General features: G+C 43.2%; 1 protein-coding gene across 2 annotated transcripts; it reads left to right on the top strand.

Annotated features, from left to right (window-relative positions):
* The first annotated feature begins 1,532 nt into the window (after positions 1 to 1,532).
* On the top strand, positions 1,533 to 27,744 carry AZIN1 (antizyme inhibitor 1). Of its 2 annotated transcripts, XM_082754457.1 has the most exons (12): positions 1,533 to 1,973; positions 7,497 to 7,634; positions 14,586 to 14,783; positions 16,896 to 17,069; positions 17,371 to 17,543; positions 21,142 to 21,276; positions 22,741 to 22,822; positions 24,094 to 24,168; positions 25,107 to 25,272; positions 25,846 to 25,964; positions 26,160 to 26,374; positions 27,070 to 27,744. In XM_082754457.1, the coding sequence occupies exons 3-12, from the start codon at positions 14,682 to 14,684 to the stop codon at positions 27,179 to 27,181; spliced, it is 1,353 nt and encodes a 450-aa protein (XP_082610583.1). In that variant the 5' UTR covers positions 1,533 to 1,973; positions 7,497 to 7,634; positions 14,586 to 14,681; the 3' UTR covers positions 27,182 to 27,744. The 2 variants fall into 2 exon arrangements, with proteins under 2 accessions (XP_082610583.1, XP_082610584.1); XM_082754458.1 differs by lacking the exons at positions 1,533 to 1,973; positions 7,497 to 7,634 and adding an exon at positions 15,723 to 15,893 and having other exon boundaries at positions 14,647 to 14,783.
* The last annotated feature ends 239 nt before the right edge of the window (positions 27,745 to 27,983 follow it).

Genomic DNA, 27,983 nt, shown 5'->3' with positions numbered 1-27,983 from the left:
AGGAAACAGCAGTGTAAACCATTCCGTTTTTATTTTTGAAGGCAGGGTCTGTTGCAAATATATGTGAGAGGTCTTCTGATTTCAGAATCAATGTTGTACTGACTTCATCCATATCCTACTAGCGCTCTTATCAAGAAAGATGAGACATGGTACAAAGACTGAATATATTTTTCAGTTCACTTCCTCCTCATTTAAAATGATTTTCAAAAGAGAAGGTGACAACAGATGAAAAGAGTAAACAAACTTCATCACTGCGTGCTATAGAACTTCTGTCTCATTTTATTTCTGAAGAGATGACAGATGTGTATCCGTCCACCACTTTTCTAAATTCACTGTTATAAAACTGAACAAACCTAGCTTTGCTTTGGAAGGAAAAAAAAAATCCTAATTGCAGTAACATTTATTTTTTTAAAAGAAAACGAGCACGTCCTTAGATGAACAACTACCTTTCAGTACAAGCAGGTTCCATCCACATCCTTTGGTGGGTTTCAGTGAACTGGATGATTCCAATTTTTTTTTTTCTTTTTTTCTTTTAGTGAAAGAACTGTGACGACTGGAGTGAGTTTACAGAACCTGACAGTTCTGTGTGCTCTGGTGATCCTGACAGGGCAGGCTGGGGCTGTGGAGGTCAGGGTTCAGCTCCACCATGGAACTTCTTCGTGACCTTCAGCTCACTACCTATCTCTGAGCAGCTGTTTGCCACTCGCACCGTGAGCTGCCAGCGTGTTATGAGAAGTAATAACGGCTTGGGGCTGTGCAGAAGGTGTAGGAGTGCTTAAGTGAACTCTGTGAAACACGGGGCAGCTGAGGCTGAGTTAACACGCTCATGGCAGCCTTTGAAATGCAGTGACTTGAAATGGAAGACTGGGGCTTGCCTGGTCCCTTCCAACCCAAACCATCCTGTCACTCGCCTCCTCCAGGGAGTGTTGTTAACAGTTTATTAGTTTATTATTTAGCTGGGCTCTGGTTCCCTGGGTGAAGCAGGCTGCTCGCCGGCCTCGCAGACCCCTTTTCTTCTGCCATCTGCTCAGCGCTGTGGCGGCCCGGGGCTGCGAAAGCCGTTGTGGGAGCGGGCTCAAGCTGCCACAGCAGGTCTTACATGGGGGCACCGCTCGTCCCGGGCTCACAGGGACGCCTCTCCCCCGACCCTAAGCGCTCCCCGCCCCTCTTTCTGCACTAACTACAAAAAAAAGGTCCCCACAGCAGCGCTGCCCGAAGAAGGCCAGGCGCTCGCAAAGCGCCGAGCCTCCTGCGCCACAACCGCCTGGTCGCCCCCGCACCCCCCAGCAGGGCTCCCCGCTCCCCCTGCCCCTCCGAGCCCGCAGCAACCCCTCGGGGAGAGACAAAACGGGCGGCCGAGAGCCCCCAGAGCGGGGTCTGAGGGGGGAGCTCCCCGCGGGGCGCCCAGGCCGCGGCGGCGCCGCCTCCATTTTGGGCAGCGCGGCCCCGGCGGCGCCCCCGCGGCTCCCGGTGCCCGCTGCGGGGCCGCCCGGCTCCGAGCGAGCCCAGCCGGGAGCCGGCTCCGAGCCCAGCCCCGAGCGGGAGGGGAACCGGGAGGGGAACCGGGAGGCTCCGTTCGCTGCTCGCAGCCGCTCCCGCCCCGCTCGGGCGCTGACGCGTGGCGCCGGTCCCTCCCCGCCGCTATAAGAGCGCTGCCGGCGGCGCCCCCTTCTCCTCTCGTCGCCGCTCGCCTCGCCGCCCGGTGGCCGTGCTCCTGCCTCCGTTTCTCTCTTCCCCCTTCCCCCGCTGCCGCAGCCCCCCCAGCCCGGCCCGGCTCCGTCTCTCTGTGCCTGTGCCCTCCCGTCCCGGCGCTGCGCTGCGCTAACCCCCCGCCGGTCTCCCCCGCAGCCTATGGCCCTGGAAGGCGCCGCTGCCGCCGCCTGTATTTCTGCTGTAGGTTCCCACATCCCTCTTTAAAAATTCCGCCGAAAAAGAGAAGACGATTTACCAAATCTTTCGGGCCGTTATCTCACGTGAGTACCGGCGGCGGGGTGTCCGTCTCCCCCCCCCCCCCCCCCCTTACACCCTCCCCACCACCGGGCTGGGGTCGGTGCCGGGGCTCCCGGCTCGGGGAAGGGGGCGGCGGGCGGGGAGGGGGCTCCGTGCCCCTTGGGGTGGGGGTGCAGGAGCCGTCCCCGATCCCCCAACCGCAGGGGGGGACGGAGCAGCCCCGGGGAGCGCGGCGGGGCTGCGGTGGGGGCTGCCCCTTCCCCGGGGCTCGCCCAGCTGCCACCACCACCGGCGGCGGTGGATGGAGAGCAGCGGGGCTGAGCCACAGCCGGGGCTCCCCCGCGGGGTCGCCGCTAACCCGGGGACGGGAGGAGGAGGAGGAGGAGGCTGCAGGGCGGCGGGAGCCCCCCCAGCTCCCCGAGCCCCGGCGGGGGTCAGCGGGCTCCGCGCTAACATGGCGGCCGGCAGCGCCCGCGGCGGGCGGGAGGCGGCGGGGGGAGCCCGGGCACCGGCACCGGCTCCGGGGCCGCTCCGAGGCGGCCGCCGCCGCCTGACGGGGCCGGGCTGGGCTGTGAGGGGGCGGCGGGGCCGGGAGGCTCCGGGGGGAGCGGGCTCGGGGCTCGGCGGCGGCCCTAACATGGCGGATCCCCGTGGAGGGGGCTGCTGCGCCGCTGCCTTCCCCCCGAGCCGAGCCGAGCCGGGCTCGGTGGTGGTGGTGGAGGGGGGGGGGGCGTGGAGGTGGCCGCCTGAGGGGGTCCCCTCGTCCTGAGGCAGCGGGGGCTGCGGCCCCGCGGGGAGGGGAGGCGCCGCGCCTCGCCGCCTTGGTGCGTGAGCCCCCGCGGTGCCGGGGTTGTCAGAGCGCTGAGCCGAGTGTCCCCAGCCCGGGGATGTGACAGGAGGAGAGGCTGGAGGAGCAGCAGCAGCAGCAGTGCTCGTGGCACGGCGGAGGCGTCGCTCCTCGCCTGCTGCTCAGAGGCCATGTTGTGCGTCGCCCTGGCCAGCCATCCGGGTTCTCCTCCCTCCCGCGCTGTCACAGCGCCCTGCCCCGCACCTGAGGGGCTGGGGTGGCACAGGGTCACCTCACGGGGGGACCTCGGCCGTCCCCCTCCCTGCTGCCCCGCCGGGGGATCGCCACAGGGAGCGGCGGTGACGGGACGAGGCGTGAGGGTGCCACACAAGTCAGGGGGTGTTGCACAAGCACAAGTGGCTCTTTCCTGCACGAGACGGGGGATGACGGGGCAAATTGCCTTAATGCAGAGCTACCAGGGAGTCCAGCAGGGAAAGGGGACGCCTTCCCCCTCGTTCAGCTGTCTCCTCCTGCATCCAGAGGTGTGTTTCTCCCTCCCGAGAAGCAGAAAAGATGAGCAGAAGGCAGCTTGTCTCAAGGACGCACGCTTTCCCCTCCCCTTGGTCAGCCAGTCGGCGCGGCGGCAGCAGGTTTGGTGCTGCTGGTCCTTCTGGAAGTCTCCTGCTTCAGCCTCCTTCGTGTGGTGGCCTCGGCCAGCCCCTGTGGTCCAGCTGGTGGCTTTCGGAAAGCGTAGGGCAGGGAGGCAGTCAAGTGGCAGCTCAGTTCTCGTGTGTGTGTAAAATATGTGCCTGGGTGTGCTGAGACCCCGCTCAGGCTCAGCATGGTGTGGGACAGGGGTGAAGGGGACTGCGAGCACAGGGCACCTGGCACAGACGAGGAGGATGCCATCGCACCCTGCCACCAGACCACACCACAGACCCTACTCCGTCAGCTGTGGCCTCATTCAGAGCCCAAGAAGGTGTGTGGCTGTGCTGGGGGGATCCCCGTTGTTGCAACGAGGACAGCAAACGTGCTGAAACCTTCTCCCAGCCCTTTCCAAAGTGCATCTTCTGCGCTGTGTAACCCCGCGCAGGCGGTGCGTGCCAGCAGACGGGAGAAGCGCTGCGTTTCAGACCTCTGCAGCAGCCTCCGGTGACTGAGCATGATTCGGCCGTGTCCTGCTCCTGGCCGAACACAGCCGCCCTGCAGGAAAACACGGCGCAGCATCCAGCAGAGCGGCTGGGGTCTACCTCCTCCCCAGCCAGAAGCGGGGCTGGGTTTCCTGCGCTGCGTGGCAGAGGGTTGGGGTGGGTGCTGCCCCACTCCCACCTTCCACAAGCTGCTGGGCTCCTGCCTCCGGAGCCCCTGCACTTGCTCGCCATTCTTCCCCCATAAACGTGAGAGGCAGCGGTGGTGGGGGGGCGGTGGGGGTTGTGGATAACAGTGATGGTAGGAGGGGTTTGTTCCAGTCTGGACTGGTCCAGTCTAGTTCTTTCCTTCCTGTCACCCTGTGAACAATGCTGCTGCCGCTGTGGCTGATGCTTGCGACACTGCAGCCCCCTCCCCATGTGTGTCGGGCAGGGGAGGTGCCCCCTCCTCTCCCCTCCTCTGCCTGGGGTGGGCTGAGCAGGCTGGCCAGCCTCCATCCCTCCAGGGGAGAGCGGGCAGCCTCCAGCTCCGGGGAGCAGGCTGTTAAACCCGAGAGAAAGAGGGGTCTTCACAGCAGTTTGTGTGGGGTGGCATCCCTCGGTGCTCAACAGCAATGCAAAATCTCCTCCTGCTTTGCTGGAGGCAGGAGGAGGACTCACTGCATCCACCAGCGCTGCAGCCTGCCTGGAGGCGAGCAGCTCATGCGTCTGGGTTTGCCTGGCGTGCTGGTGGCTTTTTTTTTTTTTTCCTTTAAAAAGCCTAATGCCTTTTTTAAGGTGTATATTCGGGGTAATGCTCAGCCGGAGCGTATGATTTGAAAATGATTCAATCTCTCCAATTAAAGGAGGGACAGAGTGCTCTGGCAGGGAATTTAGCCTGTCCCTTCCTGAAAGGATGCTTAATCATGTAATGGACTAATTTGGATATAATGGCAAATTTCAGTTCAAAACACTCTTGATCCAGTGCAGGAGAGAGCGTGGTCGATGGGAGGATTTCTGGCAGACCCGCGTGCTCCTCAGGACAGCAAGCAGAGCTGCGATTTCCCTCGGAGACTGCCTCACCGAAATGCCTTGGCACTGATCTGGGAAAGACCCATTGTACCAGAAGAATAGCTCGGTTTATTTGTGGACCAGAGTAACTTTGGTGCCTCCGAGTCTGTCTGTCGCTCTAAACGTGTGAGGTCATTGCTAGATCCTTAGGGTTTGGCCCTTGGGTAGTTTAGCTCAGATCATTGCGAGACCTCTTTTTGGAACCTGAGAGATGCCCGGGATCATCTTAGTGAAGGAAATTAATTATGCTCAGTTTTGTGGGTCTATCTGTATCATATTTGGGGGACCAGATGAGCTGGAAAGGGCTCATGCGGGTGCTCATAGGGCTTATCAGGCAGATGCAGTTGTTTGGCAATGCTGCGTTCTTTGGGCAGCTGTGGGGGTTATTTTGTTCTCAGGTGAGTGCTACTGCTTGGTATAAAGTACTGCACTTCTGGTTGAGCTGCAGTCAGACTCAGGGCACCTGCTGGTATGCGTACAGATGGCAGATAAATACACGCACAGAGGTGCCGCTTGGTTATTAAAAGGCAAAGCTGCCCCCTTGTTCGTTCCCACAGAGCTCGGTGTTTTAGCAAAGAGCATTTTTATACCTACTTTAACACCCTTAAACAGTGGAACTTCTTGTGCCTCATCACATGGGCAGTTTCTCTAAAAATGGGGTTGTCCTCCTCTATTATGGGCATCTAGCATGTTTCTGTGGCTTAAAATGGTAGTCCTGCTCTACTACCACGGAGCAAACTAACTCTTAGCTTACTCACTTGCCTTCTAGAATAAAACTAGTAGGATTTGAAATGCTTGTGTCCTACTGTTTCCAGCTCTGAGCATTTAATACTGGCAAATCTGCACGAAAGAGGCAAGTCAGAGTATTTTTTATACACATACGTAGTTTCTTCAGATAAATAATCCTCATCTAAAAGAAATTCTGGAGAGCACTTGGATCTCAGCACAGCTCGTAGTTAACTATTGTTAAAGAAAATGATCATTTTTCACTCCAACACCCTGGAAACTTTTTTTGCGTGCTTTCTCCTTGGCACATGTGGGAGCATTTATCAGAGTAGTACTGCTGATGGTATTTGTCTGAAGCACAGCCTTTTAGGTTTTGCACTAAAGGGTCATGTGCTGCGCCTAGAAGCAGCAGTTTTTAATGCCTTGTTCCCCTAGGAAGGTGGACTCAAATCGGTACGAGTCCTTGAGCGTAATCAGAGCAGCACAGAGGAGCTCCTGGTTGATTTTACAAAAACCAAGTGCTGGCTGTTCTTAAAGGTGTTGTATGCATAATCTGAAAACAAAACATCACTGATTTCTTGCGTTAATGAAAGAAAGGGATGATTAACTACAGTGCACGTACATTAATCCTACCTGGCAGAATTCCTGAATACCTCAAACAAGTCTGAAGGAGCGAGGCTTATTTTTGATACTGGATGCTAATGCTAATCTTCATGCTAACGCTGGAGAGATTGCTCTGTAGAGTTGCTGTGAAAAAGTTGCCCTGGAGGTAGGGTACAGCTGTTTAGCTTTCTAATAGCAAGAATAACTGGAAAAATACACTTTGGCAGTTTGCTTAACCGTATTGTGGTTGAGAAGATGATAGCCTGGGTTAGGCGATTCCCAGAAGCCAGGTTCTTGTAGTCTGCGCTTGTAGGCTCATTTAAATAATGGGAGCAGCAAAGGTTTATTTATTTATTTTTATTTTTTTTTACAATCAGTCGGTGCATTCCCCATTTCATGCCGTAGACCACAGCGAATTTGTGGAGATCTTGGTGTGTGTGCTGGGTTTACGCAAGGCCAGCTCTGTACTGTGTTGGAGTCCCTGAAAATGACAGCTCCTTTCCGAGGGCACAGCTTCTCAGCGGGGCTGGTTTGTGTCTGCCTGACTGCCTTTCATGTTCCTCGGACTGTTTTCTGTGATTGCTTTACCTTAATTTGAGTAAACTGGCCTTCTAAGAAGCTGCCTTGGTGTTATGTGTAACATCCTTAGTCTTTAGGGGCCAGCCAAAATGTTTCCTCATTCCTGAAGGCGAGCCTGAGTTTCTTTCTTTTTTACTGTCTTGCTCATCTATGGATTTGTACCTTTGGTGTTGAGCCTCATATATATAAGGCCCTGTTTTCACCCACATATCAGGTCCATTCACAGCAAAGAAAGAGCATGTGGCAAAGGAATTACAAAGTAGAAAGGAACTGGGGTTGGAACCAGAAAAATTGCAACAGTTACAGGGTTAAAAACATTTTGGGGCGGGTAGTCCAGTATTAAGGACTTCCATACAGCAGGCTGATGTAGAGCTCTTTGCCTCTGCTTTAAAAGTCTTCCAGCTCAGATGATGAAAGATGAGTACAAACAAGCAGTTCCCATGTGTCCTACCAGTGCTCCATACACCTGACTTGGTCTGGCTTGGAGTTCATGAGTTGAAAACTGTGCATTTTATGTGATTATAGACTTTCACAGCTTGAAGTTGCAAGCCTCCTTAACTGCAGCACTAAAAATGCCTGTCCTGTGTTTTAAGATTAAGCTTTTATTTTGTTCTGGTGATGAAATTTATTTTTGCGTGTGTTTCTCCCTACAGGGCAAAATCTCTGATCAAGTTTACAACTATCCAGAGGGCTTAGGAGAAGTGCTTTATAGAGAACAGTTCGACTTCAACGCTGAGCCACCTTGGGAACCTAGCTGATGATAGTAGGGTTCCATCTCCTAACTTGTCCATGTAAGTCTTTTTTTTTTTTTTTTTTTTTTTTCCCCTCACTCCTCATCTGTATGCAGCAGGCTAAGTACTTCCAAAAATGTGAACAGTATGTGTTGGCTTTCTGAGATACAAAATAACTGTCTTTATGTAGCTTAGCAAAAATTGGAAAGCAGGAGCGTGCGTGGTATCCTGGGCTCTCATTCAAGGTAGCACTGTAATTTTTTTACTTACCTAATACTTTTCTCAGCAGCGTTATCTGATCAACTTCTGTGGGACTTGAACATGTGTTAGGAAACTTTGTACTTTTCTGCACTAGGGCCACGGGCTACAGAAATCTGAAAATAAGCTGCAGTAGCTTCAGTCTCACAGTGGGAATTTGGAAGTTAGGAATTTGCACTGCCTGACCATGATTTGCTGAGTATTGTGTGATTTCTGAGGGTGTTTTACACTGAAATAGTTAAAATTTGCTATTGTAAACTGTAACTAATGCTGATCAAGGGTGTGCCTTCCCAAATGCCCGTCTCCATTATTTGCTAATTATTATTCACTTCCACAAATAGTTGTAGTTGAGCTACAGTAGAATGTGGAATTCTGCGTTGGATGGAAATCATGCACCAATTATAAACCTCTTTAAATTTAAAGAGGCAAACAATTATTAAAGCAAAACAAAAGCCGTGATAACTGAAAACAAGTGAACGCATGTAGTTGGTCTTAAGGAGCACAGAAAACTCTGGAATGTGTGTGGTTATCCTGTTCTGCTAACACAAAACAATAGCTTTATGTGGTTTTAACAATACCCTTAAATGCGTTTGTAACATCTGAGTTAAGCTGATTTTATACAGTCTTGCTTCTTGTCAGGCTATCTGGTGTTTTTGTTGTTTGGCTTAGTACCTACAAATTATATAAAGCTTCTTAACGTCAAACTTCAGAATGAGAATGGTTAAGTGCATTTAACTGATAAAGGCACTTTTTAAAGACCACAAAGAGTTTAAATACCAGTTCTGTTGGTATGTCTCCTAATAAGGTACTTCACATGGATGATGCTGTCCTTTGAAAATACTGCAGGAAGGGAAGCACAGGGTGAGCTTGGCTTATCGTGATTTCTGTCTTTTATCTCCAGAGGTGGTGTTCTTCTGGTTTTGTCTGAAATGTGCTGGAATTAGCCAAATATATCTGGTTCTATTTAGTTCAAGCGAATACAGCTGACACTGAAAATTTTCTATATATTGCTGCTGTTTTGTAGGTACCAACTTCTTTTTTGTAAGCAGATCCGAGAAAATTCTCTTGCTTAGCTTCTGAGTTTCAGTTCACTTTTGAATATGGGTAGGACTTTCTAGCGTGACGTTTTGCACTTCAACAGCAGTAAAGGAAACAAGCAATTAAAAGTTAGCAAAGGCAGCAAAATTGTTAGGAGGAAGGAGAGCATATAGTGCAACATCTTAAGGTATTGGAAGTGGATTTTATTTTTTTAAAACAATTCTGAAGGAATTTTGACTTCGAAGTTTTGTTCTTTGTGGGGAGGGCTGCTCTGGTACCTCCCTAACTAGTGGGCCGATGTGCTGCAGCGTGTAGCACAAGGTGTAGCTTGTCCTGGAATGGAAACACCGCTGGATTTGCTGGATTTGTGGCTGAAAGTTCAGCTGCTCTGCATGCTTATTTTGCTCTAGGATCTATTATGTCTTTAGTGCTAATATACTGTCCACAAATAAACCAGTTCAATATTGAACGTAGAGGTGATGTATGTAGCGGTACTCCGTAAGTGTTTGCCAGTAAATCTGCGTGGCTTGGTGTGCTGAAGCATGGGTAATTGCCTCCAACACAGCTAAGATGTATTTAAGTTAGCCAGCTAATTGGTAGTTTGAGTCCTGTTCAACTTGTAAAGTGATTTAATGGGGAAAAAGGTCAATTGAGCTTTTAAACATAACTATTAATCTTATATTGCAATGGAACTTAAATAAAAATCTTCTGTCTGAAGGTATACTTATATTCCCATTAAACTTGCTTCCTTTTTATAATTCTCTCCCTCCCACTTCTGTCCTTGTATCAACGCTGGCCAAGGAAGAACTTGGGGTGTTAGTTCTGTCTTGCTCTTCAAGCTCTAATTTCCTGAGCAAACAGTTTGGCAGCTGAGGTCTGAGGTGTTGCTGCTTTGAAAACCTGTTCTATTTATTGCTGTGTCTGGCTGATTGGAAATGGAGGGAATTTCCAATGGAAAGCTGACCTATTAAGCAGCCCTGCTTATGCCCAGTGGGAGCAGGAGTTATTTGGGCTGGCTGGCCTTTCAAGCTCTCCTGCCTTTCTGTCTGAATGGGGCTGGGAGCACAGTAGAGGGCCACTGGGCAGCATGGAGAGTATTACAAGTGCCTGGTAAGTGTGGGGAGAGGGAAGGGAAGTGAGGTAGCACTTCTCTTTCATGAGAGTGCAAGCAAATGTGGTACCACAGAAGCATACGTGCGATTGCAGGAGTACATATGCCTTTTGGGAAGCTTTGCTGGCTTATCAGCTTTGAATAATGTATTCAGACATCAAGAAAGCAGAAGAAAGTTCTTGAAAGCATGGATGTTGCAGAAGAAAATGTGAAATGGGGCGTTATTTCTGAGTACCTCCTCCTTTGCTCGCTTTCTTCTTCATCACAGATGCTCAGTTACATGGCTCATTTAATGGTGTGAAATACTGCTGAAGGGAGGCAGGGGGAATTAACCTGAGCCGTGCAGGTATTCTGCAGTGACCCTCGATGGATTTGCACAGAGAGGCAAATGGAGTGATGCAAAATGCCCAAAGTCATTGTAAATAGAGAAACCTGCTTCAGGATTTGCGTTGCTTGGGTTGAGATTGTGTTCAGCTAACTGAATGATGAGGACACAAGTTAGTGAAACAGCATCTTGGAATACTCCTTAAAGATGTTCTGAATATAAATGGGCATTTCTTGTACTGAAAACAAAGGACTCGTGTTTCTACTTTCCTAGTATATCAGCTTCTGTATTTAATTGGCAACGTTAGTGATAATGCTTCAATTTTTTTGATCTTTTACTCTTGAAGAACCAGTACAGTAAGGAACGTGAGATGAAGGTCTTCTGAGTCTTTAAGATTTTTGCATTGGCATAATTGTTAATCTCATAAATATTTATTTTGTCTACTGAGACGGGTAGTTGAAAGGCATTATTGGGAACCTGTCTGGTTTGTGGAGACTTTGTTCTCTGCAGAGGAAGTTTTTAGTGGAGGAGAAAAAAAAAAAAAAAAACACAACCTTTTTTTCAGGCCAAACAATGTGTAATTCTGACAACAAAAAGAAAAAAATTGGAAGCAATGAGTTTGTTATGGATGCTTGCATATGACAAGCATGTGTTTAGTCGCTTTTCAGAGTATTTTAATTTTTTTGTGTTCCAGATGTTTGCGTTAATTGCAGTGTTTACATATCTGAACTTTAAGATAAAAGTTCTTCATCTGGGAAATCATTGTGTTAAATCTTGAAGAGCCTGAGGATGTAATGCTTGCTTCAAAGAAAGCAATTGCATGCCTATGTAGAAGTCTCACACCACTTGACAGCTTTTGTTTGCTCTTAAATATATGTCCTGGAGCACTGTGCAGGCTAACACTTTGGGGAGTAAAATGGGTGGTATTACCACATGAAGTTTGTCAAATTATGAGTTGCATTATGTCAGCGTTCCCAGTGTGGACTGAACTCTGGATTGTAATTTCTGATTCTGCCCTACAGATTCGGAAGTCTTGAACCATTCTTCTGTTTTCTTTTGCGTGTGTTCATTTCATATTCCACAGATCTTACCATTGATTCTCCTCCTGCTTTGGGGTGGGAGGTCAGGAGGGGCAGAACAGGGTAAGGTGATACAGCACAATCCCAAATCCCACTGCACGTGTTAAAGAAAAATCTCTCAAGTATGCACCATTGTATGATGCTGCTGGTAGGAATTCCAGTTTTCTCTGCGTATTTTCTATCTTGCAAGAGTGGAGAGAATTTCTTCCAAGAGCAGAAGAAACTGGAGAGGAGGGTAATGAGCTGGGACTCAGGGTAGAAGTTGGTAGGCTCTTTTACTGGATGCATTTTGCAAAATGAAAAACTTAGATGTCACAGACATGCTTAGAAAAAGCAAGTGCTGTTTAGCAGCCCGGGAGAGGTTATACTAGGTTGTTTATGGCTTCCTGTAAGCTATGCTATTTGTCTGTACTAGTATGGGCTCATTTTTGTCTCTGCTTCTTGATCATAAGATGCTTCTGGATAACTGAATTACGAGAGACGGCGTTTTAGGAAATGACCTTCATCAAAGCTAACAAAAAGCTCTTATTGTGTTAATTAAACCTTGCAGTTGTTTAAAGTTGGTTTGATCAATTAGTTAAATAAAATGCAAATGTTTTTACCGTCTTTCATAGAGCAACTTGCTTGTCTGAAGCTGATCTGTTTATTTTTGCTCTCAAACATTTTTCTTAATCTTCAACTTGGCAGAGTAAGTTGAAGTTAAGTCTTAAGTAAACTGACCAGTTAAGTGTTCACGTCGTTTTTGCTTTCAGGGAGCTCATGGCAAAAAGGCTTCTTCCCTCCCTGTGCTTTATTTAATCCTGCTCTCTTTCCCTCCCACAGGACCTCCCTAAAAGTAAAAATGTAGCTTTTGGAGGAAAGCTGACAACTACAATGTCTCTGTAAAACTACAGACACCACAATCATTGACTATGAAAAAGCTTTATTTTGAAAACGCTACAAAATTAGCCTAAATCCCCTCCATGTAACTCAGACAAATCCTAGGACTTGGAGAGAGAAAAGCCAGCTGCTTGTTTGGACCAAGCTTGGTGTGCAATCAGAGGCACCAGCAATTAGCCTGCAGGGTGTGTGTGTGTCTGAGGCTAAAATCTATTCAGTGCTTGTGACTGCTTCCATTGAGTGGCCGGGGACCTTCCAACAGGACAGATCTGTGCTTCCTCCCAGGGAGGGTGGGTGGAGACGTGCAGTAGTACAGTGGAAGGGACTCATGAGCATCTGCGTGCTTCGGAGTGTAGGAAGTGGCTTGTCGGACTAAAACCAGCCAGACAAAAAAAAAAAATCCAGCTTTAAAACCCAGTCTGGTACTCTTTTATATACAGCAAATCCTGAATTTAGTTTTGCCTTCAGACTGTTTAGTGGGCTTGTACAATATGTTAGGGAATTGTGAGCTTAGGGTCAGAAATACAGAAACTTGAAAAAAGAATATGAATTATAAGGCTTCTGTCAGCCCAGTCACTTCGTGTGCTTTCATTTGCAGATACTTGCAGTTTTGGTGGATGGGATGTGAGTGGGGAGGGGGAATGAGAAACTGGGATCATGGAAGTTCACCCTACACAGGGTTACTCTGTCAAAATCTTGTCATTGAGGCTTGCTGAACTTTTCCTAAAGTCATGGAACTGATTATGTGTTCAAAGCATATTGTAGGTGCAGATGCAACACTATATATATTTTTCCTTTAAATTATAATACTCCTCAGTGTAACAAAAGGATTTAGAAAGTTGTAGGTTTTTGAAAGGGCAATGTTGTATTTGAATAATCTGCTGAAAATGGAAATCATTTTGCTTCTGCGTGTGTTCAGCATGGTTGTTTGCTCACTCCTCTCTTCGGGTATTTTTCTTGCAGCAGGACAACAAAAGATCTATTGTAGGAGAAGGAAAGTTTAATGTTTTATTACACAACCAGCATGTTCCTGAGGATGTATGAAATACTTCTGAACTTTATACATTAGGCTGTTTAAGCCATAGCATAAATTTGCAGAAATTTATAGCAGAAGTTATGCGAAGAGAACTAAACTTTGCTGTTACCATTTAAATTATATTCATAGCTTTTCTGCTGTTGACCTTCAGATTTCTAATACTCTGGAATTGTATTGAGTCTTCAGTAAAATGCTGATGCTAGATTTCTTCTCAAGAGGAAAAATGTGTTTTTTGTACTCTGCTACTGGAAACCACTGGTATTTCACAGAGGTGAATGTGTTCAGGTCTTTGTTCTAATTAGCTGGCAAATCAAGGATACCCATGAAGTACCTGTTCACAGCATGGTAGTGGCTGTGTAAATACGGCTCCAGTGTTCCCGTTTGTTTCATTGATTCCAAGTCAAACTTAATTTGTAAGCTTGTTAGCCTTCCTAAAGGAATTTTAGCTGTTACTCACAAATTTCAAATGGGATGTGACTCTGAAGATGTTTTTCCTGGTTGTTGAAATGTCTGCCACCTAGTCATTGTTTCTGTAATTATAATTTACTTGCCGCACCGATGTCAGGATTTATCTTACCCTTTCGTAATTGTTTTGGGTCTTCAGGATTCACTGAAGCATATGACTCACTTGTGAGGCAAGTATGCTGAGTAAGAAGCACACTTGTCTTTGTCATTCATCTCCTGGACATTTTATTGAAAATTGTCACTACCACAGAGTAAAATTCACCTGGCAGGAAATAATTCTTTTGAGAAATGTAGGTGGCATACTCAAAATGAATGATCCAGGAAGCACGCAAAGCTCATGCCAGTGTTTTCCCTGCTATTGGCTATAATGACAAGAAGTAAGAGCAACTGCTCCTCAGTTGTCTTTCTTAATATTAGCTTGAAGGGAAGGAAGCTTGAGTAAGTATGTTTTCATATTGCTAACAGTGTTTACCAAACTCATGTTGCAAATGTTGTGTTTTATTTATTTACTCACTCCAGGGAGGTGGTGGAATAAACGTGAGACAGCTCATATCATGACCTTAGGAACACCTGAAGCCAAAACCATCGTATTAACTTTTAGGGTCTCAGTAAAGTATTGTTTTCACATTCAGCTGCAATGTTTCTGGTTTCTATTCACATTTTAAACTGGAAACCTATATTTCTATTATTTTAAAAGCCAAATACAGGTGTCTTTAGAAAACAACCAGCTTTGTTTAATAAATACTATTCTAATTCTGTCAAGAGGTGACGGGTATGCTTTGTGCCTCTTTTCCCATTGGTTTACGTTTTCTTTGTACAGTTTGTTGCATAATTTAAGGACCCGGATTTAAGGCTTGGAAGCCCATCCCTTGTGTTTCTTGGTTTATGACTGTCGGCTTCGCGGAATACGGCTGAGATGAAAGGATTTCTCGAGGATGCAAATTACTCCATTGGCCTGTTGGATGAAGGAGCAACTCTTGCAGATGTTATTGACAACTGTATTTATGAACATACTCATGTAAGTTTTATAAATTTTCCAGATCTTCTGGTTTAGTTGTAAGTCTTCAAACTAGGTCAAGGTATTTAGCACTGATGATCTGACAGCAACAGAGGAACAGTCGGCTAAAATTCACCTTATAAAGTAGTTACCCATTCTAATTTTACTTCATGTTTGTTTTCCTAAGGCTGAATTCTGTTGGGGAAATTTGGACAGCAATTGTTACCTCCCTGAGCATGGTTAACAGGAAGGTAGTTTTGCTGATTGTCTTAAATACAGGTTCCTATCTCATTCTTCAGAGAAACTTTATTTTCAGTGAGGTTTGTTTAGACCAGGAACCTGAAATTTGACAAGTGTGTATTACTGAGTTAAAAACAATTTTCTGCTTTTTCTCTGAAAATACGCCACAGTTTGGACAAATGCTTGTGCTGAGCCAGCTTAAAGCCATGTTTAAAACTTCTGTGGTCATAATCATATGGTTGTACACCTTCCCGCTACCTTCCCAGGTGTAAGAAGCACAGGTATCAAGACCAAGAACACATTGTGAGGTGCAGCTTTTTTCTTCCAAGATAAATAAACTGGTCTAAAAGCTGTTGAGGCTTAGCAATCAACTGGAAAAAAAAAAAAAAAAGAATAACTCTATGTATACAGTAATAATAGTTTTATTAAAATCAGGCTTCACTCATTTCTTAGGAGGTAGGAAGATGCTGTAGGCTTTGTTTTGTTGACAAGGCTGTAGAAAGAAAGACCTTTATGAAAAACTAAGTTTAATTAGCAAGTCCTGTATCTTTAATATGCCACACCTATGAGTTGTTCACTTTTTTTTCCCTCGGTTTACCAAAACTAATGTTCAAATGCAAGTGCTCATCTATAGTACAGCAAATAGCTAAATCCCATGGCCTTCTGAACTCAGGTAAAGGATTCCCAAATCCTGATTCCTAATATTCTTTTTCTGTCTAGCAAATAAATAGGTAAACTACTGGCAACATGTCATGTCTCCAACCACTGGCTGGCTCACAGAGGATAGCTGCCTCCTGCTGCTTTCATTTACTCCTTTAGCTCAAGGGGTAGAGGCGTGTGCCATGGATCTAAAGCTCCAGATCCCATTCCTGCTGGTGACCCGTACAGGGGGTCAGTATGCTTCCACCCGATGGAATTTCTATTTGTGTTATTTTTTAAACAGAAATAAAGACATTGTGTACAATAAGCCACAACAAAGTTTTGTATCTGCGTTTCGTATCTAGTCAAGTGCTAGAATTAACGTTTGATGTACAGTCTTAATTCAGATTGATCATGTATTTTGTGACGGTCTTTAATATAATTAGGCTATTTGTTTACAGGATTTTTACTGAGTGCACATTATGAACAAATACAGAATGATCAGTTTGGATTTTGGTCCTCTACATCGACATCATGACTTGATACTAAGCAAGACTGTGGTGAAAGATGCACAAGGGAGGGGGACTGTTGCAGTTTACAGAAAATTATCTGTGCATTTTGTTAAAGATTATGTTCTTGACTCTGCAACTTCTAATGTGTTGAATTAAGTTCCTTAAATTCTGCTTAAACTTTGTGCTCCATAAAATGTGGAGAACAGTCTCAATAATGTAATTCATGTAGTCAAATTTATTTTCAAACAAATTTTCAGTAAAATGAGTTATTATCTAGAGGTTGAAGTAATGGTAGTACATTAGTGTTTTTTTTTCCCTTGTATAATAAGGTGCAAATTATGTTGAGACTGTGGACGCTTTCATCCCAGTGGATTTTCACCCTCCAAAGAATCGCAGACTACTAAAAATGCTAAGTTGGAAGTGATTTGTAACCTATTTTGTATTTTTAGATAAAACTTAAAGGCCAAGTACTCAGTTTATCTTTTGTCCAGGAATATCAGATTATTATCTATAAACCATTCATAGTATCTTTGAAGTGGTAGGTATTACCTTTGAGTTTAAAGCTAGTTCAAATTGCTAGGTAAAAGCACAAACAAGAGAATTGCTCAGGGTCAAACCTAAAAGTTAATAGCAGGTCCAAAAAAAAATACATAATTCTTTATGACTTTTTCTTAGGTTGTTTGTGTTTTGACAGCAAACTCACCATGTCAGGTATTTTATTTTCCTAACTTTGTTATTTTAGACCGGAAAAAGAGCATTTTATGTTGGTGATCTTGGAAAGCTGGTAAAGAAAAACATACAATGGCAGAACGTGATGGCACCAATAAAACCATTTTATCCTGTAAGATGCAATTCTACTCCAGGTGTACTCGAAATTCTGGGAACCCTTGGGATTGGATTTGCATGTTCCAGTAAAGTAAGTGTCCATTGGCTTCATATCTGTATTCCTTATCTCCTTCCATCCTTCCATCTGTCCAGTGTTTTAAAATCAGATTTTTTTAGTAGTAAGTGCCATGGTTATATATAATATAGTCTAAAATGTGAACTTCTCCTATGTTTAGCTGGCTGTTAAAAATCTATTCTTCCATCCTAAAAGCAACGGTTAGTTTTCTGCATCTTATTTGGACTACTTCCTACAGTATGAGAGCACATTTACTGAAAACTCGGTGAAGATAGTACACTTGACTGTGAAACTCTGGTATGCTCCTGTCTTTCAGTCTGAAATGGCATTGGTACAAGGCCTGGGCATTTCTCCTGAAAACATTATATATACAAATCCTTGCAAGCAAGCTTCTCAGATAAAGTATGCGGCAAAAGCTGGGATAAACATCATGACTTGTGACAGTGATATTGAGCTGAAGAAAATTGCACGTAACCATCCAAATGCTAAGTAAGTGTCAAAATTACGCTTTTGCTTTTTACGTTGGAGAGATTTAATTTTGTCTGTATTCTGGGTTGTTTGTTGAGCTGCAGCAATGATACATAGCTTCTTTAATACAACTCACATATCTGTTTTTCTTTTCTCTCTCTGATGTCTGTCTTTAAGGTAGCTTTTTTTTTTTTTTTCCCTTCAGGTGTTTCCCTCTCTGGGTCTCAGCTTCCTATATGATAGTAAGGCCCTTGTTTTGGGAGAGAGCTTATAGTAGGGCAGTCTTTGTAGAAAGATTTTGGTCACAAAACCTCTGGAGTCTGGCATGTTGTCATCTGCAAGTCCATTCTTCTGTTTTTATTGCGATTTCCACTTTTTCCTTTAGAATATTCTGTTTGAAAATGAATGGCTTCAGCCTAAGAATGTGCTGAGATTATCAGCAAATCAGCTTGTGCACTGCATCCCATCTAGGGCTTGGATGTGCTGTGCAAGTGTTAAATGTACCTACAGATATTTCCCCACTATTACTGAGAAATCTGACTCCAGTTCTATTTGTAGTCACTTTAGCATTGGCCCAGATGCTTTCAGTAGAGATCATCAAAGCTGATATTCTGTCTGTTTTAAAAAAAAAAAAAAAAAAAAAAAAAAAAGACTGATAGATGCTCATGTCATTAAGCATCACCTCCTTCACGTACAAAAGCTTTTGCGGTGGGTCACTTTCTTGAAGTCAGGCCTAAGTGGATATTGTATTGCTTCCAAGTGACTAATGTGGTACAGCTTCCTGACAACTTCGTCAGAGCACATTAAAAGATGGGATTCCTGGCATCCTTTTCAGAGCTATTGGTTCTAGGCTGTCCTTAAAGAGTCCTGACATCTCAAAACTGTGGCCATAGTGACAGAATTGGCAAAATTCTACTGAGTCATACAGAGTTGGGAGACTACTCATACCGTGTGTTTGGTTTCTGTTTTAGTCTCATTTTCTTAGGCTGTCTCAAGAGACTCTCTCTCAAAGATACTCTCAAAATACTGCTGTTGGTACTGATCACACTTCATCCTTGTAGCAGCCTGTCAGTGTTTTGCATGCTGGAGAGTAGTTCTCATACAAAGAACGTAATCTCTGATAACATACTCTGTGTAAAATGTTAGCCTTGACATACTTCACAAATTTGAGTGCCTTAGCAAAGTTATAGCTGTCTTTTACGTCATTTAGTATTTTTACCAGTTTTTATGGGCGCTTTTACAGTTTTTCATTAGTTTTTTTTGCCAATTTGCTTCTTTGAATCTAACAGAAAACTCCTTCTAAAAGAGGCTATCTTAATGCCCACAGTAAGGGAAGTTAGGATGCAGACTTTTCTTGAGACAGTACAATTGCCAAACAGAGAAGCAGAATGAAGGAGTTGCACAAACTCTTCGCATATCTTCAAGGATCCCATAGTCTAATATTTGAAATAATTATTATTTATAAAGGACAAGAACTTTGACTTTCCTAAAAACTGCAAATTGCCATCTGTTTTCTAAAAACCTGATCTCAAGTTCTCCTACTTGGTGGAGAGTTGCTTGGTTCTGTTTGTTTTTAATTTGAATTCTTATTCAGGTCATTAGAGCTTCAATACTAAAGTGATAACTATGGGCTTTATTTTTCTTTCTTGGTACATTTTCAAAATGTCAAAGCCTTTATGTAGCCTTGTTCTTCCTATGTATGGTAGCCACAGCTAGGTTGTCTTCTGTAGATAAAGCTAACTGCACTCTGGCAGAGGAAGTCCTGCTTAGGAAACTGTAAATCTGCTCCTCCTAATTTTCAGAAAATCTTTAACTTTGCGCAATAACAGCTACAGATGGGTCTCTAGCTTTTTATAATTGATGCATCTGTCTTTGGAAGTCTCAGTAACTTGAGTGATTACAAGTTTATTAAATAAAGAGGAGAAATGTGGGAAAGGAATACTTCCAGCTTTACTTTCTATCACTTCCTTATAAGAAAATCTGCTTGGAAAAGTCCAAAGGTAACAGCTAAGGTTGGTGGTGTCCTAAGAGCTCCATCAGAAGAATAGTTCTTTTTAAGGATCAATACTTCTTGGGGAAAAAAAAAAAAAGGCAAGCTTCCAAGCGTATACATTCTCTATCCCTGCTCTAAGTGGCTGAGATGTAGGAAAAAAGATCATCCTAAACTTCTAGAAAGGAAGAATTACACTTCTTCACAGTGGCTTCCACTAGAGGGAGGGGGAATCTTAGCTGACTTATAATGCTGCTATGACAATTTATCAATAAAATTTAATATAGGGTGTTGTCTTTAAGAAATGTTAATGTAAGGTTACAAACGATAATGTTATGGTTTTGAAATTCTTTAAAGTGTAAAAGAACGGAACATTTAACAGTTTTTAATATGGTCAGCTAAATGCTTTACAAACGTGATTTGAGTACAGAGTTGTCAAACAGAGGTGTCTCTGCTAGTAGAGAAACAGCATGCTAGAGGCTAGGCAGTGTCTCAAGAAGAACAAAGTGATAGACCTTAAAATTAATGAGGATTGCTTGGTAACTGGTGTGAGAATTTAGTTGTTTTTTTCTTTTTTTGCTTTACAAAATGCATTTTAAACATATTGTGAGACATTTGAAAAGGACTTTCAGAAGTCAAGGTAGGTGTTAGTTTGACACATTTTGGCATGACTAGGCTAAATTTGCTTGTTGCATCTCTCAAAAAGAACTACTTTATTTCGGGCACAGAGCTTTGCCATTTGTTTATGCCCTTCCTGCTGGCTGACTGTAACGTGCTCCTGAGCAGTCAGTGTATAACACGACACAACTTCTGTTGTGTTTACCACGTGGCTAATAAGGTGATCTTTCTTGTGGCTGGGGGAGTGGGAAAGCCAGTGAGTTTCTTAGCGGGCAGCAGTCTGAATTTGTAAACTTTGGGGGTGTACATGGAGAGGGTTTGACATAAGCATGCCTTTGCCACTCAAGTGTTGTTTAATGCAGGTGAAGGACTGATGCTGAGGCTTGCTGAGCCTACTCAGAGTTAGGCTTTGACCTGAGGGAGGACCTTATCTCACTGCCTAAGGCTGTAGGAGGTGGTGCTGACTGCATTGCTGCTCCACAAGAGCCTGCAGGGAGCAGGGGAAGAGTGGGGACCCCCAAGCCATGCCCCCAGCTGAGGGGGGGCAGAGGGATGTGGCCAGGCTGTACTTTAAATGTGTCAGCCAAGGGTTTTCCAGGTGTTACATCTGACACAAGACTGACTCAAGGGGGGGTTCTCCATCCTCTACTTTAGGCTATGAAGGAGAACGGAGATGGGAAAAGCATGTTACAGTCACTAAGGGTGTTAGGGAAAGCATACTTTATTAGAAGGTAACGTTCTCTTTTATTACAGCACTCAACAGACTCTTGCTGCTACAAAAGAGTCTTAGTTGCTGCATTTCGAAATCCCTTATCCTTGTTGGCTCCATGTTTTAGCCCCTAATTGCTAGTTTTTTCTCTGTACAGGATTGTTTTTATTAGGTTCACTTGACTCATCCATCGATGGAGCTGGAGTCCTGACAACATAATCAACATACTTCTGACAGTCTTCAGGCTTCACATGTGCTGATGATGTAAACCAACTGCCCCAATCATCTTCCCCTTCTCTTAGGCTCTTACTGCACATTGCCACAGAAGACATTACTGCTGATGAGGAGATGAATATGAAGTTTGGCACCACCCTGAAGAACTGTAGGCATCTGATGGAATGTGCTAAGGAGTTGGGAGTCCAAATAGTTGGTGTTAAGTGAGTAACTTCATTGTTCTCTGCTGGCTGAGCTGATGTTTATATGATGTGTTCAAGACTTAGAACTACAGCACAAAAGGACTTTTTTCCCCTTTTTTGGCACTCTCTTTTACAGGGATTTAGAAATAAAACTTCTTGGATCATGATTTTTTGCTTCCCAGCAAAGCATTAATATCCAAGCAAAAACTGGTGTGAAACAAAGTAACTACTACTGACATGGAAGTGATTTGAAATAGAGTATCAAAAATCTTTCTGCTGGTGTTAAAGCAAGGTTTAAAAACCTTTCTTATCCTCTGTCTTTTCTCTTGAACTTCCACAGTAACTTGATTTATTTTTTTTTTCCAGTAATAAATAGCAGACCAGATAAGCTGCTAGTATAACATGAGATAGCTTGGACAGATTTTTGAACAAGGTGAACGTGGGGTTAGATTTTCAAAGAGCTGAGTCTTGTGTCACTTCTTGATCATTCTGAAACAATATTCAGAAAGGCTTTTGACATGCCAGTGACAGGAATTGAATCCTGGTGTTCTGAGAGCTTCCAAATCATCTGTGGTATTTTAATTTTAAGCCTGACACAAAGATTTCCCTGTATGGAGGAAAAATGCACACACAAGTTTTTGTTTCATCTAACTTCAGCTCCTAATGTATGACATTCACAAATGGTTTCAGAAAGCAGTCAAATGAGATGGGTTGTCAAAACAGCAAAAAAGTATTTTGAAACAAAAGGTTTTGGAGATTTAAAACAACTTTGTTTTGATTTAAATCTACCCAGAATTGATGTTAGAGGATAGTAGTACTATAATCATTAAAAATGATGAATCTATTTTAAAAATAGATGACGCTACTGAGGAAACAAACGTTTGCTTTAATATCCAAAACATCTGTGCCAACTTCAACCAAGAACACACAGTTTTTGTGTATTCCAAGTTTAAAAAGTCAATGTTGCTCATAACCTTTGTGCCAGATTGGTATTCCTTAAAGAATTGAATAGACTTAGTATGATGGCTCAGATGGGTATCTATGTGCACGGTCTGTCCTGAACTAGCAGACCGTACTAGGAAGGCTGTGGGTGTGCTGGTGCCCACTTTATTACCTCAGCTGCTAGCAGTGTTCTGGCACTGTTTAAGCCTTATGGACAACTTGGACAAGGTTACAAAACCTTGTAACCTCTTTAGGAGCAGAGACTGAAAGGTTCTGTGAGTCTCTTATTTCTTAAATGTGAGCCTGTAGTAGGATATTTTTAGCAGTTAGAGGTTGCTAAGCTAAGCTAGGCCTCATGTGGAATCCAGGGGAAGAGAAGGCAATCATCTGGGTGTGTTCTTTACACTGTCAATATATAATGCAGACTTGTCTTGTGCCACTTGGAAACAAATTACTTCCCCTACTGTTGTAGATAATGAAACAATTTGCTTGGTCTGAAAGCTGCAAGGTTCTGTGCATTAACAGTGGTTTTATTTCTTTCAGATTTCACGTTTCAGGCTCTTGCAAGGAACTGCAAACGTACATTCATGCTATATCTGATGCTCGGTGTGTGTTTGACATGGCTGTAAGTAGGAGATAACTTCTCTGCATGTGCTTCAGTACAGGATCTGTTCTATTCTAATCAGACTAACAAGCCAACCGCAGTGTTCCCAGAGTGTATCCATGTAGGGAAAAACCTTCTAATAAGGCACTAAATGCTTCATCGTGAGGCATGTGGTAGAGGTAAAACAGACCTTACGATCTTCTTGTGGACAAAAGTTAATGAACGCTGTCCCACTGACAGAGTAGCCTAGCGTGCCAGTATTTTTACAGTTTTTATAGTTTTTAAAATTTTTTTTCAGGCACCACTGTGCTGATATATTTACATAAAAAACAAAGATACTTGCTAACATGACCTACTTTCCAGAAAAGAATGAAGCTAAATGGTTGAAATAAACAACTGCTGTTACTCAGTATTCATTTTCAAATAAAATCATTTCCTTGCTTTGGTAAAGGCTTCTTGAAATTCAAATCTCAAATACTGCAAATACACAATTGGCTTTTTAAGTTATATTAAATTGTTAACCATTTGTATCTCATTATTTATCACGATAGAACTATTAACCTGGTGTACGTGATTTCTGAGGTTGTTTGCCACGATGCTTATATGTTAAAGATGCCATACATTGGTGGTGGGAGTCTGAATTTGGATGAAGAATGGATTTATTAGATGCTTCAGATGACTCACGTAAATGAGTCTTACATGTTCTACGTGTATTTCCCATATTGCGAAATTCAAAAATCACTTCTCAAAGTATTTTTGTATAAATGGGAAGCCTATAAACTAAATAGAGAAGAATCTAAATTAATCTCTTTACTCTTATTATTGCAGTTAGTGCATTACCTGTAACAGGTTACACACGGAGGGCAACAAAACAGAAGTTCTCACTGATGTTTGTGTGAATTCATTGTAGCAGACTTGTCACACAAGCAATATCTGAAAGACTTGTATTATACAGATGAGTGAGTCCATAACTCCTGTCAAAATGCACCACCCTGATCCACAGATATTGTCTGAATATAACAAATACCACAAAATGGGAGTTGACATTGCTGTGGGACTTCTACGTGAGAATTGTGCAACCAGCCTCTATTGACATCCTAATGCTATTACTACTAGGTTTCATGGAGCTGCACTAATTTTTACTATGATACAACTTGCTCACTAGACTATACTTTGTTAAATATGCTCAAAATATAACCTGATAAAAAAATATCCACAGTAAAAAGCAACTTTTTTTTTTAACAGTTACAGTTGTCTCTGTATTTATGTTCTGTTCTGCCTATGTATTTTAGGAGGAATTTGGCTTTAAGATGAACATGTTGGATATTGGTGGAGGCTTCACAGGTTCAGAACTTCAGCTTGAAGAGGTATGCCAAGTATTGAAAGTTCAAACTCTTATTTTGATTTAAGTTTAAGTGTTTCACCTTCAAACAGCAACTAACGTTGATAGCTGAAGCTTACTCTAAATTCCATGCTAAACTGTAAGCCATAAGGTCCAAATAATTGGTTTTACATTCTTTATTCTGGGTAGTATAATCAGTCCTTTTAAATCGCATCTGTATTGGGTAAACCCTGATTTCCGTAGTTCAATCTGTGACATAACTTCTGCTAAGGTGAATTGGGCCAGTAACTTTTTTAGTGGCTGACTATGTATTGTAGGTTTAACTGATTGCTCTTGCATGGTTTGGGCAAAGACTGCTTAGCATGCTTTGGATCATAAACTGTATTGCTACTGTACAAAAGCTTCAGGCACTTTGCTTTAGAATTGAAGACTGATAGCTTTGCTTTTAAATGAAACTTTTAACATGGATTTGGCATAAATTGGATCTTAATTCTTAATCTTAAATAATCAAAAACATGGCTTAAGATTTGAGCATCAGTGTTAAAACACTTTATGTTTCTAATGCAAAAACATTCAGAACCAATCACACAAAGGCACTTTTGCTGTTCTTCTGGCTTTGTATGTAACTTCACATTATCTGTTGTGCCAGAGAAACTTTGAAATGAGTTTTGTTGTCTTTAGTGAACCTCAGCATGAGCTTTGGCTGGGAGGAGGGACTGTATGATACTCAGGCTCATGGTGTTCAATTGTCAGTTTTCAGCAGAATGACCTATATTTAAACACTTCTTCTTTTTTGTAAATTTTGCACTTCTGGGTAAGGATACTTGTCATGATAGAGGAATAAAGTAAGCTTTTTGTCATGCTTTCTAGAACTGTACACTGCTGTCTTCAGAGGGGGTATGTGTGTGACATACATGTATAACCTGAGTTACATGTGTCCTATTTGTGATTTCAACTTCCTAGGTTAATCATGTCATCAGGCCACTGCTGGATGCCTACTTTCCTAAGGAATCTGGTGTTGATGTGATTGCAGAGCCTGGATGTTATTATGTTTCATCTGCATTTACACTAGCAGTTAACATCATTGCAAAGAAAACTGTTGAGTATGACAAACTTCTTCCTTCTGGAAGTAAGCAATGTGTTTATCTTTAGTGTGCTCTGAATCGGTAGAGACAACTGCTCGCTACTTTTAGCCAGGATGGAGTAGTTTGTTCTGGCATGTATTTAATATATACCTTTTGCTGCATTGTAAACCACCTTTTGGGTTCTGACCATATATTATAAATGTAACAAAGAAAATGAAATGCAGAGGTTTGGGATTTCTGGTTTATTTATTAGGTTTAACTTGTCAGTGCTTAAACCTAGATTAGGTGCTTTACATCAGGTGTATTGGAAGGGTCTGTATTAGACTAACGTGGAAAAGTACAAAACCAAGCTGATTTGTTGTCTGCTAAAGCAGACATTGGCCTTATATTCTTTAGTGATTGTTTCTGAAAATACTTATTTTACTAAGCCTCACATTTAATATTCCAACTGAATTGTTAATCTCATTTTGTACCGATTACTCTGCCCATAATCCTCCCATTCTGATACATGGACTCCCTTTTCAGGGGAAAACAGTTGACTTAAGTAGTTTTTCTGCAACCTAACTTATGACTGAAAAAATACATGCAAGATAACTACTTTTTCTTACTTCTTCCAGTGGAGCAAGCCAGGAATGATGATGAACCAGTATTTACATATTACATAAATGATGGTGTTTATGGTTCTTTTGCGAGTAAATTGTCTGAGAAACTGAATACTAACCCAGGGGTTCACAAGGTGAGTCCTTCTGTATTCTTCAGAGATAGGCCTTATCGTTACAATTTTATTTTTATAACATATATTTAATACATGTATACAATATATTAAAAAAAAAATCATGTGTATAGTTATTTGTAAAGTTATCCTTTTGTATACTTGAACATTTTCTTACTGAATAACTAAAGCCAGAATTACTGGTACATTTCTGTATAGAAATACAAGGAAGATGAGCCTCTGTTCGCAAGCAGCCTTTGGGGTCCATCCTGTGATGAGCTTGATCAAATTGTGGAAAACTGTCTTCTTCCTGAGCTGAGCGTTGGAGATTGGCTGATCTTTGATAACATGGGTTCTGGTACCTTAGGTGAACAGTCTACCTTTAACGACTATCAGAGGCCACTGATTTACTACATGATGTCTTTCAGTGACTGGTAAGAAAATTCTTGATAGCTGCAAGATTTCACTTGTTTCAGGAGCACATGCATGCAGCCAGATATAAACTATTTTTATGATGGCAAATACAGGAAGATGCAACTGAGCAGAAGAGTGTGCCTTTTTCGTGTGGTGTGGTTCTTTTTTAATTATTGTGTCTGACTTTTGCTAAGAGTAAACTGAGAGCTGTAATAACATGCCTACTTTGCTTTAGGGTTGACAAAGGAGAGCATAACATGAACTGTTGCGAGTTTATTGGTAGCTGCTCCTGAGTCATGTTCAACATCAACTGTTGAGGTTCCCCTAAGCCAACTGGGAAATTTTACACTTAGAAGACTTTGCATTTGCAAACAGTTAGGAAGAATGACAAAATTCCTAATACAATTCCTAATTGTAACTTGCATACGGTATTGGCATTGCAGGTTGTAGTCAGGAAGGGTCCTAGCACTGCTGTATGGACAGTAAGAATTGGGCCATGTTCCAGTGCCTAGGGAGCCAGGTCCCTGCACACCTGTCAATGGAGCCACAGCCCTTTTGTGTCTGCCACGAACGTGCATAGTCAGTTCTCCCCTCTGCTGAGACTGAGGTCAACATATCCAGGGGCAGTAGACTTCAAATGCTATTTCCAAGGCTGGTTTCTGAAATTAAATTGTACACAAGCTCCTCGTTACAACTCATACTTTCCTTGCTGCAGGGATGAGATGCAAGATGCTGGAATTACTTCAGACACATTGATGAAGAACTTCTTCTTTGTGCCTTCTTGCATTCAGCTGAGCCCAGAAGACCGCTTTTCCACTGCAGCTTAAACAGGCATTAACGCTTCATTTAGACCTGCAGTTGCAAGTCTGTAGTTTGTCTGGTCAACATTCCAGTGTGGAAGAAATGGAACAATCTTGAATTTCAATTCATTCTCTTCAAAACTTGAAAAAAGTAGTAATAGCTAATGGGGACCAGGCAAAACAAGCTACAGCTACAATTCACTGGGGGGTGGGAGGGTTAGATAATGGCATCCAAATTTAAACTTAAGTTTGTGCAACCCCTGAGCGTTTAAATATGCAACAAAATGGATGACTTAGTGGAGATGGAAACCCATCACTTGGGTTCTTCAACAGTTTACATACAAGTACACAGTTTTTATACTAAGGATTCCTGTTAGAAAAGTCTTGTAAAGTTATTGTCTTTCGCCCAGATATATCAAATGTCAGTGGGAGACCAGTGTGATTTCATTAGATGTTTAGTGTATTTAGAATGTGTAAATTTGTGCTTTGAACTGTAGTTTAATAAATGTAAAATTGCATCATAGTATTTGTTGTATTTGACCCTTGATGTATCCCTTGTATGATTGCAATAAAACTTTGTGTAGATTTTACTGTTTTTCAGGCTAACTTTGGGAGGGGCTAGGCAGAAGATACAGCTATAAAATAGATAGATCTGTACAGGACTGAGGAGCCTTCTTCTCTTTAGCCTGTTCTTTCAGCTTTGGGTTAAACAGTAAGTAATTTCAGCTTGATAAATCTGTACAAAGTGAAAGTCGTAAGTTCCTGGAAGGCTAAAATGCAAGTTGTGGTGTTTAGTTCTATAGTATGGCCTTAGCTGCTGTTCTAACAC

The sequence above is a fragment of the Aythya marila genome (genome assembly GCF_965140915.1).
Source record: "Aythya marila genome assembly, chromosome: 2".
NCBI classification, from domain to species: domain Eukaryota; kingdom Metazoa; phylum Chordata; class Aves; order Anseriformes; family Anatidae; genus Aythya; species Aythya marila.
This window is presented reverse-complemented; position numbering and strand designations above follow the sequence as displayed.

Coding starts and splice junctions, on each gene's coding strand:
- AZIN1 (XM_082754457.1), top strand. CDS start 14,682: ATGAAAGGATTTCTCGAGGATGCAAATTACTCCATTGGCCTGTTGGAT. Junction 21,277..22,740: donor GTCCAAATAGTTGGTGTTAA/GTGAGTAACTTC, acceptor TATTTCTTTCAG/ATTTCACGTTTCAGGCTCTT. Junction 24,169..25,106: donor CAGAACTTCAGCTTGAAGAG/GTATGCCAAGTA, acceptor TCAACTTCCTAG/GTTAATCATGTCATCAGGCC.